The sequence below is a fragment of the Tursiops truncatus genome, chromosome 16, assembly GCF_011762595.2.
Source record: "Tursiops truncatus isolate mTurTru1 chromosome 16, mTurTru1.mat.Y, whole genome shotgun sequence".
Classification (NCBI taxonomy): Eukaryota; Metazoa; Chordata; class Mammalia; order Artiodactyla; family Delphinidae; genus Tursiops; species Tursiops truncatus.
This window is the reverse complement of record NC_047049.1, coordinates 63,782,277-63,800,761: the sequence shown is the minus strand read 5'-3', so window position 1 is coordinate 63,800,761 and position 18,485 is coordinate 63,782,277. Positions and strand designations below refer to the sequence as shown.

General features: G+C 37.7%; 1 protein-coding gene across 1 annotated transcript in view; it reads right to left on the bottom strand.

Annotated features, from left to right (window-relative positions):
* The window catches only part of CTNNA3 (catenin alpha 3), a 486,398-nt gene that overhangs the window by 311,027 nt on the left and 156,886 nt on the right, over positions 1-18,485 (bottom strand). The window contains exon 5 of the mRNA XM_073793552.1: positions 3,772-3,938. Coding sequence (XP_073649653.1) covers positions 3,772-3,938 — 167 coding nt within the window. The remainder of the gene's footprint in view (positions 1-3,771; positions 3,939-18,485) is intronic.

Here is an 18,485-nt window from a genome sequence, read left to right as displayed (position 1 = left end):
AACAAAATGACAGCAGCACAAGCAGACACCCAGGGAGTCCAGACACTGAAATTTTCAAATTTTAACCATAAAACAAATCTGCTTACAGTGTTAAAGTACATCAAAAAACTTAAAAGCTTTTGCACAGCAAAGGAAAATATAAACAAGATGAAAAGACAACCCTCAGAATGGGAGAAAATATTTGCAAATGAAGCAACTGACATAGGATTAATCTCCAAAATTTACAAGCAGCTCATGCAGCTCAATAACAAAAAAAACAAACAACCCAATCCAAAAATGGACAGAATACCTAAATAGACATTTCTCCAAAGAAGATATACAGATTGCCAACAAACACAAGAAAGGATGCTCAACATCACTAATCATTAGAGAAATGCAAATCAAAACTACAATGAGATATCATCTCACACCAGTCAGAATGGCCATCATCAAAAAATCGAGAAACAATAAATGCTGGAGAGCATGTGGAGAAAAGGGAACCCTCTTGCATTGTTGGTAGGAATGTAAATTGATAGAGCCACTATGGAGAACAGTGTGGAGGTTCCTTAAAAAACTAAAAATAGAACTGCCATACAACCCAGCATTCCCACTACTGGGCATATACCCTGAGAAAACCGTAATTCAAAAAGAGTCATGTACCACAATGTTCATTGCAGCTCTCTTCACAACAGCCAGGACATGGAAGCAACCTAAGTGTCCATCGACAGATGAATGGATAAAGAAGATGTGGCACACATATACAATGGAGTATTACTCAGCCATAAAAAGAAATGAAACTGAGTTATTTGTAGTGAGGTGGATGGACCTAGAGACTGTCATACAGAGTGAAGTAAGTCAGAAAGAGAAAAACAAATACCGTATGCTAACATATATACATGGAATCTAAAAAACAAAGAAAAATGGTTCTGAAGAACCTAGGGGCAGGACAGGAATAAAGATGCAGACGTAGAGAATGGACTTGAGGACACGGGGAGGGGGAAGGGTAAGCTGGGACAAAGTGCGAGAGTGGCATGGACATATATATACACTACCAAATATAAAACAGATAGCTAGTGGGAAGCAGCCGCATAGCACAGGGAGATCAGCTCGGTGCTTTGTGACCACCTAGAGAGATGGGATAGGGAGGATGGGAGGGAGACGCAAGAGGGAAGAGATACGGGAACATATGTATATGTATAGCTGATTCACTTCATTATAAAGCAGAAACTAACACACCATTGTAAAGCAATTATACTCCAATAAAGATGTTAAAAAAAAAAGACTGAAACAAGATCATACAAGACATGGAAATTCTAGAGTATCCAGAGTAGTCTGAAACTGTCATATAAGGAACATTCAAAGGTCAAGAAATTTTTAGCTTAAATAAGATAAGACATATGTAAGTCCTAAGAGTAACCATCAGTTACTTGAAAACTGCATTTTCCTATTGCCTTGATTCTGTGTAACTCCAGAAAGTAAACTAGAAGCAGTGAATGGAAATAGCAGGGATGCAGCTTTAAGCTCAGTTTGAGAAAAATGTCTTCAGCAATTAGAATTATCCAATATCTGCTTCACTGTCTCACAGAATTGAGATTGCTATCACAGAAAGTGATCACATATATTGTTAGACAGTTGTGTGTATCGCATATTGTAGGACAGTCTATCTACTTCAATAAGATACTAGAGTAGAAGGGCACTGAAGTTTATCCACTACGATTTTTTCATTCTAAGTAGAAATTTAATAGAACCATAAACATTAAAAATATTCTAAGTCACAATATTCCAATGTATGGTCTGAGAATGTTCCGGGATTCATATATTATAGAAGAGTTCTGGGGTCAAGAAATTTGGGAAACTCTGGGTTAAGCAAAGTTAAACAACTTTCTTTGCTTCAATATTTCTCACCAACTTTAATGCTAATGTGCATCAAAAACATTCAAAGGGAATTTCAGTGTGCAGCACTGACCATAATAAAAACTTTTTTTCATGTTGCATATTTATAAGACAGGTTCTGCAGAATACTTTTAGGGGAATATTGGGCTAAATAATTCTAATCTTAATCTCCAAAAATATTTTTCAATTTGCCTTCATTCTATGTGAAACCTTGAAAGAATTGAGTTGAATAATACAATTCAAATATAAATTTTTATAAGGATGAAACAATAAAAAACTATCACAATTTACCACCTCCTAATTGATTATAAAGGCAGTAATTTTCACCTTACCAAAGCCTTTCATTCTGCCTATCCCAACAAATCTAGAGTTAAAACAGGAAATACTGAGTCATTGGAACTAGGAATTACCTGGCATTTAATCTTTCATGCTCACTTCTGGTTATAGCATTTATTAGTGTCTATATTCAAATATAAAAAATAAAGCTCAGAAATTTTCAGGGATTTGTTTAAGGTATCCAACAAACCAGTAGCCAAGTAACAAAAAACATTGTTCAAATATCTCACATACAAATCTATTGGTAGATAGTTGCTAGTGATGAAAACTAATCCCTTTCCTGAAAAGCTACTTAAACAACAGCTACAACAAAAAGGTGCCAAATTGCCTTTTTGCAGTAATAAAACTATCAAAAGAAAAGGAATCTGAAAGTATAAAGGAAAGGTCACTCTACTTTAGGGTTAAAACAAATATTAGTAAGTAAGAGAAAGATTAAAAAAGGTTTAGCTTAGCAATTAGAGAAAATGATTTTGACAAGAAGGTCAATCAGACAAGGCCATCATTTGCCTAATAACGTAGTGATACTACAGTCACCAAGCGCCTTTATGAAAATGCAGATGTATTAATGAACAGAAGAGCAAGGGTCCTATTTAAAGTAGGAGAAACAGCAGCGACTCCAAAGAGTTCTTTGCAACCTTTTCATCTAGACACTATTAATGACTTGGTCAAACTAAATAAATTAAGAAAGTGAAAAAGGCTGAAATAAAATTCTCCTTCTACTAAGCTTCTGCTAAATGGTTTTGTCTAACAAAATAAAGCAAGCAAGATATCTTGCTGCCTTTGTAGTCTCTCCTAGTTAAAATATGTTCTTTACTCTTACTAAATCCATTTATACATTTTCATAATGGATTACTACAGACAACACAGACTACCTGCAAACATGCACTGTTTATCTTAGATCAAGAGGAGCTGGCAGGGCTTCCCTGGTGGCGCAGTGGTTGAGAGTCTGCCTGCCAATGCGGGGGACACAGGTTCGTGCCCCGGTCCGGGAAGATCCCACATGCCGCGGAGCGGCTGGGCCCGTGAGCCATGGCCGCTGAGCCTGCGCGTCCGGAGCCTGTGCTCCACAACGGGAGAGGCCACAACAGTGAGAGGCCCGTGTACCGCAAAAAAAAAAAAAAAAAAAAAAAGAGGAGCTGGCAAAGTAGTTTTCATTTACAAACTAGCATAAGCTTCCACATGCCTTAAGCTTTTAAGTTTCTCGTTCTCAAATTATTTATATTTACATATTTGTTTTCTATATTATCTATATAATTGTTACTATATATATATTTATATAGGGCATAATCATTTAAACGGTCAAAAGCCTAGAACTTTCTCCTAGCCATTTCCTTATCAGTAAGTCATCTTCTGTTTTTCAGTCTCCCACTGGCTTTAAGACTAACTTCTGGCTTCATTCTTGTCAAGTATGCATTAGTTTCACAACCCAATCCAGTCATCTTCTGATGGGTGACATTAAGAAACGTGACTGAGGCCGGGATGCGCTCGGATTGATGCCAGGTTCAGAAAATGGAATTGTAAGTGAGAACAATGCCAAGGTAAACTAAGCCATCTTTTACTTACAGCTGACACATGCTGCAAGAGACACATGACATCAATCATATCTGCGAGGATAAGGAGTCTGGTAACTGCAGCCAACAAGGCACGGGCAGCTTGAACCACAGCCTCCCTTTTTGGGAGATAACAGGGATCATCTGCAAATCTCTCAGCTGATACTTTCAGAGCTTCACCTGAAACACATAATCCCAAATAAGTTATACTTTAATTTCACTTATGCCTGTTGCAGCATTTATCATCCAACCTAATTCCAAGTACATTCCATAACTAAGGATAATATTAAAATACTGTCACGACACTAGAACATCGTCTCTCAATAAACAATGCAGTTTCAAACTGACATTTGTTTTTGATAAATGCTCTGGAGTTTAAGAAGCGGGACACCATTTTCCCGCAAGAAAATTGTGCTCAATTGACTAGCAGCATCTAATAAAATTGCTGTCAACTTCTGCATTTACTGAATCTCATTTGCTATGAAAGGTTTCATTACTAAGACTTCAATCGGAAACAATCTTGTTTATAAAAATAAGGTAAATCTTCACTGAGTTACTTTTGAATTCAATGGATGCTAGAAAAGAGCTAGCCTTTAAGACAGTAAGACAGCAGATCTCTGGTAAAAGTTTAACATAGGCAGATTTATTCTAAACTGTCAATATAATGAACAAACTATACCCTAAACTTAGTCACAGAAATAATATTTCATAGTACTTGTTACAGAAATATGGTACTTGTTACATAATAGTACTTGTTACAGAAATATGTTACAGAAATATGTTTCATTTTTTTAAATGAAAAAATAAGGTTTTTTTCATTTAAAATGTTTTATTATAAAAGTAACAGGTACTCATTTATTTTCCAAAGTTCACAGTTCAGAAAGGCATAAAATAACAAGAAAATGTCCCTCTTTACCCCCACTCCAGTAACATAATTGTTAAAGATTTACCACATCCACTATTTTTTAAATTTTTCAATTTAAACTTACTTTTATTATGAAAGCAATATGTGACTCATTACTTTTAAATAATTCACCAAAATAAAGAGTATAGAGTGCAATTTTTTTTGACTCCATACTAATCCCAAAAACATCCATTAAGTTCTTGTATATCTATCCAGAATTTTTTTTATGAATGTATGCATTATGTGGGGGCTTATGTATACGTGTACACTTATAAATTCATATTATGTTTTATTAGTATATTCACATATATTCATATATTTGAAAGATTTTATGTCAAGAGAAAACATTAAATAGGTATTATATGTTATAAAAGGAACATATAGAAGATAAAGATTCTTTTCACAAACAGTATTATACTAAAAACTTTCAACAATCTGTTCTTTTCACTTATCAACTTATTTTCTTTTCACATTGGGATACAGATGACCACGAAGCAATAGAGCAAAGAACTTAGTGTGGGCAGAAGCCACTTAGCCTCTTTATGTTTCATTTTTCTCCACTGTAAATGGAGCTAATAATAATATCTACAATTTTTATGAAGATTAAATGAGAGCAGTAGTTGGAACTTAAAGACTTAATTAGCTGTTATTGTCATTCTTTTTAATGCTTTAATAAAGTTGCTTTTTATTGATATATTACAACTTATTTTACCAGGCCCCCCCTTTTCTTAGTAAGTTCTTTTTCCAGCTTTATTGAGAAATAATTGGCATCTATCACTGTATAAGTTTAAGGCATACAGCATGATGGTCTGATTTATACATATTGTGAAGTGATTATCACAGTAGGTTCAGCTAACATTCATCATCTCATTGTTTATTTTCAATAAAAAGAAAAGAGAAGATTTGAGAAGCTGGCGGCAGAGTGAAACGCGGAGATGACCTTCCTCCCCACAGATACATCAGAAATACATCTACACGTGGAGCAACTCCTACAGAACACGCACTGAATGCTGGCAGAAGACCTCTGACCTCCCGAAAAGCAAGACACTCCCCACGTACCTGGGTAGGGCAAAAGAAAAAAGAATAAACAGAGACAAAAGAATAGGGACGGGACCTGCACCAGTGGGAGGGAGCTGTGAAGGAGGAAACGTTTCCACACACTAAGAAGTCCCTTCGCATGCGGAGACTGTGGGTGGCGGAGGGGGGAAGCTTCGGAGCCATGGAGGAGAGCGCAACAACAGGGGTGCGGAGGGCAAAGCGGGGAGATTCCCGCACAGAGGATCAGGGCCTACCGTTACTCAGCAGCCCGAGAGGCTTGTCTGCTCACCCACTGGGGCGGGCGGGGCTGGGAGCTGAGGCTCGGGCTTCGGTCGGAGCGCAGGCAGAGGACGGGGGTTGGCAGTGTGAACACAGCCTGAAGGGGGCTAGTGTGTCACGTCTGGCCAGGAAGGAGTCCGGGAAAAAATCTCAAACTGCCGAAGAGGCAAGAGACTTTTTCTTCCCTCTTTGTTTCCTGGTGCGCGAGGAGAGGGGATTAACAGCGACGCTTAAAGGAGATCCAGAGACAGGCACAAGCCGCGGCTATCAGCGCGGACCCAGAGACGGGCATGAGACACTAAGGCTGCCACTGCAACCACCAAACAATGCTGTGTACAAGCACAGGTCACACTCCACACCCCCCCTCCCAGGAGCCTGTGCAGCCCGCCACTGCCAGGATCCCGTGATCCAGGGACAACTTCCCGGGGAGAACGCACAGCGCGCATCACGCTGGCCCAACGTCACACCAGCGTCTGCCGCCGCAGGCCCGCCCCGCACTCCATACCCCTCCCTCCCCCCCCCCACCCCCGCCCCCCCCCCCCCCCGGCCTGAATGAGCCAGAGCCCGTGAATCAGCTGATCCTTTAACCCCGTCCTGTCTGAGCAACAAACGGACGCCCTCAGGCGACCTACACGCAGAGGCGGGACCAAATCCAAAGCTGAACCCCAGGAGCTGTGGTAACAAAGAAGAGAAAGGAAAATTTCTCCCAAAAGCCTCAGAAGCAGCGGATTAAAGCTCCACAAAACACTTGATGTACCCTGCATCTGTGGAATACCTGAATAGACAACGAATCATCCCAAATTGAGGAGGTGGACTTTGGGAGCAAGATATATTATTTTTTCCCCTTTTCCTCTTTTTGTGAGTGTGTATATGTACGATTCTGTGTGAGATTTTGTCTGTATAGCTTTGCTTTCACCATTGTCCTGGAGTTCTGTCCGTCTGGTTCTTTTTTCCTTTAAAAAATTTTTTTTCATAATTATTTTTTATTTCAATGACTTTATTTTATTTTATCTTACTTTATTTTATTTTATGCTCTTTCTTTCTATTTTTTCTGCCTTTTATTCTGAGCCGTGTGGATGAAAGACTCTTGGTGCTCCAGCCAGGAGTCTGTGCTGTGCCTCTAAGGTGGGAGTGCCAAGTTCAGGACACTGACCGCAAGAGACCTCCCAGCTCCACGTAATATCAAATGGCGAAAATCTCCCAGAGATCTCCATCTCAACACCAAGACCCAGCTTCAATCAACGACCAGCAAGCTACAGTGCTGGACACTCTATGCCAAACAACTATCAATACAGAAACACAGCCCAATCCATTAGCAGAGAGGTGCCTAAAATCATAATAAGGCCACAGACACCCAAAATACACCACCAGACATGGACCTGCCCACCAGAAAGACAAGATCCAGCCTCATCCACCAGAACACAGGCACTAGGTCCCCTCCACGAGAAGCCTACAAAACCCACTGAACCAACCTTAGCCACTGGGGACAGACACCAAAAACAATGAGAACTATGAACCTGCAGATTGCAAAACGGAGACCCCAAATACAGTAAGATAAGCAAAATGAGAAGACAGAAAAACACACAGCACATGAAGGAGCAAGGTAAAAACGAACGAGACCTAACACATGAAGAGGAAATAGGCAGTCTAACTGAAAAAGAATTCAGAATAATGATACTAAAGATGATCCAAAATCTTGGAAATAGAATAAATACAAGAAACATTTAAAAAGGACCTAGAAGAACTAAAGAGGAAACAAGCAATGATGAACAACACAATAAATGAAATTAAAAATACTCTAGAAGAGATCAGTAGCAGAATAACTGAGGCAGAAGAACAGATAGGTGACCTGGAAGATAAAATAGTGGAAATAACTACTGCAGAGCAGAATAAAGAAAAAAGAATGAAAAGAACTGAGGACAGTCTCAGAGACCTCTGGGACAACATTTAATGCACCAACATTCGAATTATAGGGTTCCCAAAAGAGGAAGAGAAAAAGAAAGGGACTGAGAAAATATTTGAAGAGATTATAGTTGAAAGCTTGCCTAACATGGGAAAGGAAATAGTTAATCAAGTCCAGGAAGCACAGAGAGTCCCATACAGGATAAATCCAAAGAGAAACATGCCAAGACACATATTAATCAAACTCTCAAAAATTAAATACAAATAAAACATATTAAAAGCAGCAAGGGGAAAACAACAAATAACACACAAGGGAATCCTCATAAGGTTAACAGCTGATCTTTCAGCAGAAACTCTGCAAGCCAGAAGGGAGTGGCAGGACATATTTAAAGTGATGAAGGAGAAAAACCTACAACCAAGATAACTCTACCCAGCAAGGATCTCATTCAGATTTTATGGAGCAATTAAAACCTTAACACACAAGCAAAAGCTGAGAGAGTTCAGCACCACCAAACCAGCTTTACAACAAATGCTAAAGGAACTTCTCTAGGCAAGAAACAAAAGAGAAGGAAAAGACCTACAATAACAAACCCAAAACAATTAAGAAAATGATAATAGGAACATACATATCGATAATTACCTTAAATGTAAATGGATTAAATGCTCCCACCAAAAGACACAGACTGGCTGAATGGATACAAAAACAAGACCCATATATATGCTGTCTACAAGAGACACACTTCAGACCTAGGGACACATACAGACTGAAAGTGAGGGGATGGAAAAAGATATTCCATGCAAATGGAAATCAAAAGAAAGCTGGAGTAGCAATTCTCATATCAGAAAAAGTAGACTTTAAAATAAAGACTATTACAAGAGACGCAGAAGGACACTACATAATGATCAAGGGATCAATCCAAGAAGAATATATAACAATTGTAAATATTTATGCACCCAACATAGGAGCACCTCAATACATAAGGCAAATACTAACAGCCATAAAAGGGGAAATCGACAGTAACACAATCATAGTAGGGGACTTTAACACCCCACTTTCACCAATGGACAAATCATCCAAAATGAAAGTAAATAAGGAAACACAACCTTTAAATGATACATTAAACAAGATGGACTTAATTGATATTTATAGGACATTCCATCCAAAAACAACAAAATACACATTTTTCTCAAGTGCTTAAGGAATATTCCGCAGGATAGATTATATCTTGGGTCACAAATCAAGCCTTGGTAAATTTAAGAAAATTGAAATTATATCAAGTATCTTTTCTGACCGCAATGCTATGAGACTAGATATCAATTACAGGAAAAGATCTGTAAAAAATACAAACACATGAAGACTAAACCATACACTACTTAATAACCAAGTGACCACTGAAGAAATCAAAGAGGAAATCAAAAAATACCTAGAAACAAATGACAATGGAGACACGACGACCCAAAACCTATGGGATGCAGCAAAAGCAGTTCTAAGTGGGAAGTTTATACCAATACAATCCTACCTTAAGAAACAGAAAACATCTCAAATAAACCACCTAACCTTGCACCTAAAGCAACTGGAGAAAGAAGAACAAAAAAACCCCAAAGTTAGCAGAAGTAAAGAAATCATAAAGATCAGATCAGAAATAAATGAAAAAGAAATGAAGGAAACGATAGCAAAGATCAATAACACTAAAAGCTGGTTCTTTGAGAAGATAAACAAACTTGATAAACCATTATCCAGACTCATCAAGCAAAAAACGGAGAAGACTCAAATTAATAGAATTAGAAATGAAAAAGGACAAGTAACAACTGACACTGCAGAAATACAAAGGATCATGAGAGATTACTACAAGTAACTCTATGCCAATAAGATGGACAACCTGGAAGAAATGGACAAATTCTTAGAAATGCACAACCTGCCGTGGCTGAACCAGGAAGAAATAGAAAATATGAACAGACCAATCAAAAGCACTGATATTGAAACTGTGATTTAAAATCTTCCAACAAACAAAAGCCCAGGACCAGATAGCTTTACAGGCGAATTCGATCAAACATTTAGAGAAGAGTTAACACCTTTCCTTCTCAAACTCTTCCAAAACAGAGCAGAGGGAGGAATACTCCCAAACTCATTCTACGAGGCCACCATCACCCTGATACCAAAACCGGACAAAGATGTCACAAAGAAAGAAAATTACAGGCCAATATCACTGATGAACATAGATGCAAATATTCTCAACAAAATACTAGCAAACAGAATCCAACAGCACATTAAAAGGATCATACACATGATCAAATGGGGTTTATTCCAGGAATGCAAGGATTCTTCAATATATGCAAATCAATCACCATTATACACCATATTAACAAATTGAAGGAGAAAAACCATATGATCATCTCAATAGATTCAGAGAAAGCTTTCGACAAAATTCAACACCCATTTATGATAAAAATCCTACAGAAAGTAGGCATAGAAGGAACTTTCTTCAACATAATAAAGGCCATATATGAAAAACGCACACCCAACATTGTCCTCAATGGTGAAAAACTGAAACCATTTCCACTAAGATCAAGAACGAGACAAGGTTGCCCACTCTCACCACTATTATTCAACATAGTTTTGGAAGTTTTAGCCACAGCAATCAGAGAAGAAAAGGAAATAAAAGGAATCCAAATCGGAAAAGAAGAAGTAAAGCTGTCACTGTTTGCAGATGACATGATACTATACATAGAGAATCCTAAAGATGCTACCAGAAAACTACTAGAGCTAATCAATGAATTTGGTAAAGTAGCAGGATGCAAAATTAATGCACAGATATCTCTGGCACTCCTATACACTAATGATGAAAAATCTGAAAGTGAAATGAAGAAAACACTCCCATTTACCATTGCAACAAAAAGAATAAAATATCTAGGAATAAACCTACCTAAGGAGACAGAAGACCTGTATGCAGAAAGTTTTATAAGACACTGATGAAAGAAATTAAAGATGATACAAACAGATGGAGAGATATACCATGTTCTTATATTGTAAGAATCCACATTGTGAAAATGACTATACTACCCAAAGCAATCTACAGATTCGATGCAACCCCTATCAAACTACCAAGGACATTTTTCACAGAGGTAGAACAAAAAATTTCACAATTTGTATGGAAACACAAAAGACCCCGAATAGCCAAAGCAATCTTGAGAACGAAAAATGGAGCTGGAGGAATCAGGCTCCCTGACTTCAAACTATACTACAAAACTACAGTAATCAAGACAGTATGGTACTGGAATAAAACCAGAAATATAGATCAATGGAACAGGATAGAAAGCCCAGAGATAAACCCATGCACATATGGACACCTTATCTTTGATAAAGGAGGCAAGAATATACAGTGGATAAACGACAGCCTCTTCAATAAGTGGTGCTGGGAAAACTGGACAGCTACATGTAAAAGTATGAAATTAGAACACTCCCTAACACCATACACAAAAATAAACTCAAAATGGATTAAAGACCTAAATGTAATGCCAGAAACTATCAAACTCTTAGAGGAAAACATAGGCAGACCACTCTATGACATAAATCACAGCAAGATCCTTTTGACCCACCTCCTAGAGAAATGGAAATAAAAACAAAAATAAACAAATGGGACCTAATGAAACTTAAAAGCTTTTGCGCAGCAAAGGAAACCATAAACAAGACCAAAAGACAACCCTCAGAATGGGAGAAAGTATTTGCAAATGAAGCAACTGACATAGGATTAATCTCCAAAATTTACAAGCAGCTCATGCAGCTCAATAACAGAAAAACAAACAATCCAATCCAAAAATGGGCAGAAGACATAAATAGACATTTCTCCAAAGAAGATATACAGATTGCCAACAAACACATGAAAGAATGCTCAACATCATTAATCAGTAGAGAAATGCAAATCAAAACTACAATGAGAGGGCTTCCCTGGTGGCGCAGTGGTTGAGAGTCCGCCTGCCGATGCAGGGGACATGGGTTCGTGCCCCGGTCCGGGAAGATCCCACATGCCGCGGAGCGGCTGGGCCCGTGAGCCATGGCTGCTAAGCCTGCGCGTCCGGAGCCTGTGCTCTGCAATGGGAGAGGCCACAACAGTGAGAGGCCCGTATAATGCAAAAAATAAAAAAAAAAAAAAACTACAATGAGATATCATCTCACACCAGTCAGAATGGCCATCATTAAAAAACCGAGAAACAGTAAATGCTGGAGAGGGTGTGGAGAAAAGGGAACCCTCTTGCACTGTTGCTGGGAATGTAAATTGATAGAGCCACTATGGAGAACAGTATGGAGGTTCCTTAAAAAACTACAGATAGAATTACCATATGACCAAGCAATCCCACTACTGGGCATATACCCTGAGAAAACCATAATTCAAAAAGATTCATATACCAAAATGTTCATTGCAGCTCTATTTACAATAACCAGGACATGGAAGCAACCAAAGTGTCCACTGACAGATGCATGGATAAAGAAGATGTGGCACATATATACAATGGAATATTACTCAGCCATAAAAAGAAACGAAATTGAGTTATTTGTAGTGAGGTGGATGGACCTAGAGTCTGTCATACAGAGTGAAGTAAGTCAGAAAGAGAAAGACAAATACCGTATGCTAACACATATATTTGGAATCTTAGGGGAAAAAAAAGTCCTGAAGAATCTGGGGGCAAGACAGGAATAAAGACACAGACCTACTAGAGAATGGACTTGAGGATATGGGGAGGGGGAAGGGTAAGCTGTGACAAAGCGAGAGAGTGGCATGAACATATATACACTACCAAACGTAAAATAGATAGCTAGTGGGAAGCAGCCGCATAGCACAGGGAGATCAGCTCGGTGCTTTGTGACCACCTAGAGGGGTGGGATAGGGAGGGTGGGACGGAGGGAGACGCAAGAGAGAAGAGATATGGGAACATAGTATATGTATAACTGATTCACTTTGTTATAAAGCAGAAACTAACACACCATTGTAAAGCAATTATACTCCAATAAAGATGTTAAAAAAATAAATTAAATTAAATTATTTAAGGAAAAAAAAGAGAAGAAAAGGGGGAAAAAGAAAAAATGTTCCTTGTGATGAAAATTCTTAGGATTTACTATCTTATCAATTGTATACATTATACAGCAGTGTTAACTATAGTCATCATGTTGTACATTACAACCCTAGTACTTATTTATATTATAACTCAAAATTTGTAGCCTTTAACCACATTTATCCAAGTCCCCCTCCCCCCATCCTCCACCTCTGGTATCTGCATGTCTGATTTCTTTTTCCATAAATTTGTTCTTGTTTTAGTTTTTGTTTTTCTGATTCCACACGTAAGTGAAATAATACAGTATTTGTCTTCCTTTGTCTGACATTTCATTTAGCATAATGCCTTCAAGGTCCATCCATGTTGTCTCAAATGGTAGGATTTTCTCATTTTTTATGGATGAATAATACTCCATTTTATATATACCACAGCTTCTTTATCCATTCATCCATCAGTGGACACTTAGGTTGTTTCCATGTCTTGGCTATTGTAAATAACACTTCTATGAACACAGAGATATCTTTTTGATTTAGTGGTTTTTTTGCTTTAGATATATTACCAGAAGTGGAATTATTGGATCACACAGTAGTTCTATTTTTATTTTTTTGAGAATCCTCCATAGTGTTTTCCATAGTGGCTGTACCAATTTACAATCCTACCAACAGTGCATTAAGTGCTTATCAGATATATGGTTTGCAAATATTTTTTCCCATTCCATAGGTTGTCTTTTTAATTTGTTGATGATTTCTTTTGCTATACGGAAGCGTTTTAGTTTGATCTAGTTCCACTTGTTTATTTTTTTTTATTTTGTTGCTTATGCTTTAGGTGTCATATCCAAAAAATCATTACCAAGGCCCATGTCAAGAAGATTTATTCTTATGTTTTCTTCTAGGAATTTCATGGTTTCAGATTTTACCTTTAAGTCTTTAATGCATTTGGAGTTAATTTTTGTGAGTGGTGTAAGATAGGAGTCCAGTTTCGTTCTTTTACATGTGAATACCCAATTATCCCAGCACCACTTATTGAAGAGACTGTCTTTTCTCCTTTGAGTATTCTTGGCTCTCTTGCCAAATATTAGTTGACTGTATATGCTTGGTTTATTTCTGGGCTCTTGATTCTCTTCCGTGTGTTTTTATATACCAGGTCACTATTGAATACATAAATTATTTCCAACTTTTTCCTATTTCAAACAATACTACAAAGAACATCCATAACATATATCTTTGCATGCATGGGCAAATTTAGCTGTAACATAAATTCTTAAAAGTAGAATTGCTGAGTCAAGGGGTAAATGAACTTTAAGTTTTGATATACATTGCCAAAAAATTCTCCAAACACACCCATCTCACCAACAACATATAAAAGGTCCTGTCTTATCTAGTTTACTCCACGAGTATTTTGTTTCCATTTATTCATGATCTTCAGCATAAAGAAAATGAATTATTGTTATTAAAAATAACAAAGAATAGTATTCCTTATTGCAGACAAAACCTGTGAAAAGGGTCTGAGACATTCTCAACTTGTCAATATGTTATCAACACATTTAGCTCTCTTAAGAAATACCAAGTTAGGAACTCAGACTGTGAAGTCAGATACTTCTGAGATCAAATTCTTATCTGCCACTTCTAGTTCTGAGACCTTGGACACTTAAATACTTTCAGTGTCCTCATCCATAGGAAAGGGATAAAAATATTACTTATCTCATAGTGTTTCTGAGGCGTTTAAATGAAATATATTTTATAATATATATTTAGCACAGTATCTGAACATGAAAAGTACTCAACAAATATTAGCTGTTATTTTCTCAGGAAATTTCTAGTAGAGACAGTAAATTTTTAAGACCAGTAAATGGTGATTTTTATGTGTTTCTCTGTAAGTCAGAATTGCTGCTAGGAGACTGTGAAAAATTAAAGTGACCTCTGAAATTAAGAGAGCCAATGAATTCCCACAAAAAGAAGATTACCTTTTCTTGTTATGTGTCTGAATTGGAAAGTTATGATAGGCTTTGTAGAATACTGTCTTTGACTTCAAATACTAAAATTAAATATATATTTGAAAAGAATTATGTGTTCTTGACTCTAAAGATGTTAAAATGTTGAACAACTGGCTGAAGAGCCATACTCAGAAAAAGGTCATTAAACATTAAACAACTATTACAGTCTTTATCTCTGTTAAGGTAATATGAAGAGCCAGCCAAGTAGCATTGTTGGGAGAAAAAAAAGTCACTCCTGAAATACATTAATAAAGATGCGGTAAGTAAACTTTCTATTACTGGACTTACCACCCTCCCTCCTCTGCAATACTTCCAATTCTTTTCAGCTGGTTTCAGTTCATAATTCTGGTTTCAACATAAACATCTATTAGCATCTGTGCTTTATAAAGTCTACATGTGGGGAGTCTATTCTGAAATATAATTCCCAATCTTTCTTATAACACTTTTACCTTGAAATTTAATAAATAAGAAATTTTACTTTTAAAATACATATAAATAAAAATTACATTTTTCCTTTAAGAAATCCCACTCCATACATAAAAGCAAATACTTTTTACTAAATATCATGAAAATACCACAAGAACTAGATTCAGAAAGTTTCTTTCTACTGGAGCCATTTTGTTCCTTTCCTATCAACTATGCTCTTTTTAATCTTCAAAAACTCTGTTATGAAATGCCTGCTTGAATATAGTACTGAGGTATAAACTTTACTACATTCAAAGTTCAACTCCACTTTCTAAAAGTGATTATATTGATTATAAACGTGCAAATCAAAGAAAACAATGTATAAGCAAAACATCCACAGGAGAAAGGGGAAAACCAAAATGAAAATGAGCAAGTACTTTGAAATTTGAAAGATGAAATTTCCTCCAACTTTTATAATTAACATTATATTGATGATTCAATTAAGGTTTCTAGTTATGCCTTTGGCCACCTTTCTATGTGTGTTTTAATATACCATACACATGTAACAGGCACTAGTACACATTAATTGATTCAATATACTCTGGTATAAAGGAGTTCCCAGGCTGAGATTGGGCACAAGGGGGTTGGTTTTATTTGTTTTTAATTGGGAAACAGCCATTTAGAATATGAAAACTCCTAAGAGGTAGGAGCTTAAATGTTTTTTAGCGGTATGCGGGCCTCTCACTGTTGTGGCCTCTCCCGTTGTGGAGCACAGACTCCGGACGTGCAGACTCAGCAGCCATGGCTCACGGGCCCAGCCGCTCCACAGTATGTGGGATCTTCCCGGATCGGGGCACGATCCCGTGTCCCCTGCATCGGCAGGCGGACTCTCAACCACTGCACCACCAGGGAAGCCCTAGGAGCTTAAATTTAACTTTGAATCAGATTGATTTTGGGAGGAGGGCAGGGAGGAGGGGAGAATGACTTCAACTAGGTCCTAAACTTATGCAGATGTTTAAAAATAAGCAAAGACCCTCCTTTAAAATGTCTGAGCCAGTTTGACAGCAAGGAGCAAAAATGTTTTATATAATAAATAAAACCTTATCATGGCAAAGGGAAAGGCTGGAAAGCTAGCCATTGTGTGGACATGGGCTTAGGAGCTACAAGGACATCAGCAGAACCTATGGGCTCAGAATATAGATGCCTATGGTTGCCTTTGTAAGCATGTGTTTTATTTCCCTTGCATTATCTTCAAACTCTCAATTAAGTCTTATTAAAATTTATACTTTGGTTCCAGTCAACACACAGGAATAAAGACCAGATATCTTTCTCACCTGACACAACCAAAAAAATAGACAAAATATATGAAAACATGGTTGTAAAGGTAGTGGGCATTAGCCAGCAAAGGACAGTATTCCCTGAGAAATGGTAAAGAAAACAGGATGAGCCCTTTGATAGCCCTAGCTTACTGCCTTGAGAGACTTCAGACCACAGATAGGAAGGAGAAACTAAGACAGGGACTGGCAAACATTCTGAGCTAAAGAGACAAATCTGGCTTCCCTGGTGGCATAGTGGTTGAAAGTCCGCCTGCCGATGCAGGGGACGTGGGTTCGTGCCCCGGTCCGAGAAGACCCCACATGCCGCGGAGCGGCTGGGCCCGTGAGCCATGGCCGCTGAGCCTGCGCGTCTGGAGCCTGTGCTCCACAACAGGAGAGGCCACAACAGTGAGAGGCCAGCGTATCGCAAAAAAAAAAAAAAAAAAGACAAAGCTGAAAGTCCAGGGAGATTGTGGCAGCTAAAGGACACAGGACAGAGAATGAGAAAGAAGAGAGCTACAAAGAAAGAGAACTCAGAAGATCTGAGAGTCTCCCCCTTGAATATTCAGCTGGAGACTGATCAACCCATACATGGAAAGAAACTATCCAAGGCTAGGGAAAGAACCATCCAAAAGGATTTGAAGTAACAGTACTCAGCACTTACACAGAGCTGGGAATACTGCTTGTTCCCACTACCAGAATGGAAAACTTCACGACTCATGGGACATTGAGTAGAGTACATAGAAGGGCCTTGTCTCAATAATGTGAAAAAATTAGCCCTAGACTGAGCATTGTCCCAGTCCCCCCTGACAAAGAAATTCAAAAGAGAGCAGAATTTCCACCTTAAAGGCCAATAGCAGTCATGCCTCAGAGAATCGCTATGGTCACGTAAAGGCAACACCAGGAGAACATATTGAATTAACTAAAGTGGAAGGACATAGGCAACTTCCCACCAAGCCCTGTACCATTGAGAACAATCAGAATGAGTTGGGGAATATGTTGATGGAGCTAATTCCATAAAATTATAAATTTTATAAACTATAAAATTTGATGGGGTTAGTTTCTATAAAGCTGATGAAAACATCTCCTAATGTCATAGTTGAGATATAGTAGAAGGTCTCATAAGAGAGCTTCTCTTAACCATCTCGCTAGACAAATCAACTCTTTTTATTTCCTCTCCGCAACATATTAATGATCCCTCCTTCCTGCTCAATACCAAAGGATTATCTCAAGTATACTGGAGCCTTTCTGTTCCCACTTATTAAGGCATGTGAGTTGTAATTATAACTGTACTTTTATTAAGTATATAAACTTATCCAATAACAGTACAAAAAAGGTCTGTCATTTCTTTGAAAAGTAATTTGAATGCTTGAATGCTCAATAAAGGTGAGTTGCTAAAATTATTGTCAAATTGAATGTGGAAGAAAAAATGGTAAAAGTTGGGGTGCAGCAAGGGAGGAGATTATAAAATATCAAGGATTCCACAGTTAGGTAGCTACTCAAGTGTCATTAAGTTTTCTTCCATAAAGACACCAAAATAGGAAATCTAAGTCAATGTATTAATAGTATGGGTGTGATTTAGGCAAAAGCGATTATATGAGACTCAATCAACAGACCTATACTAAAAATGGGCCCTGGCTGAACATCAAGAGATTGGCTAATGTTCATGTTATATTCATTAAGATAAAATACTTAAGGTGTAGGGGTGTGTGTGTGTAGAAAAACTAACGAACTTTTCACTTCCAATAATAAGAACTATATATTTGAAGCAAAAATTGTCTGTTGTGCCTTAAAACACTGGAAATAATCTTTAAATTTCAATCCTATTTAGGCAAATTTTA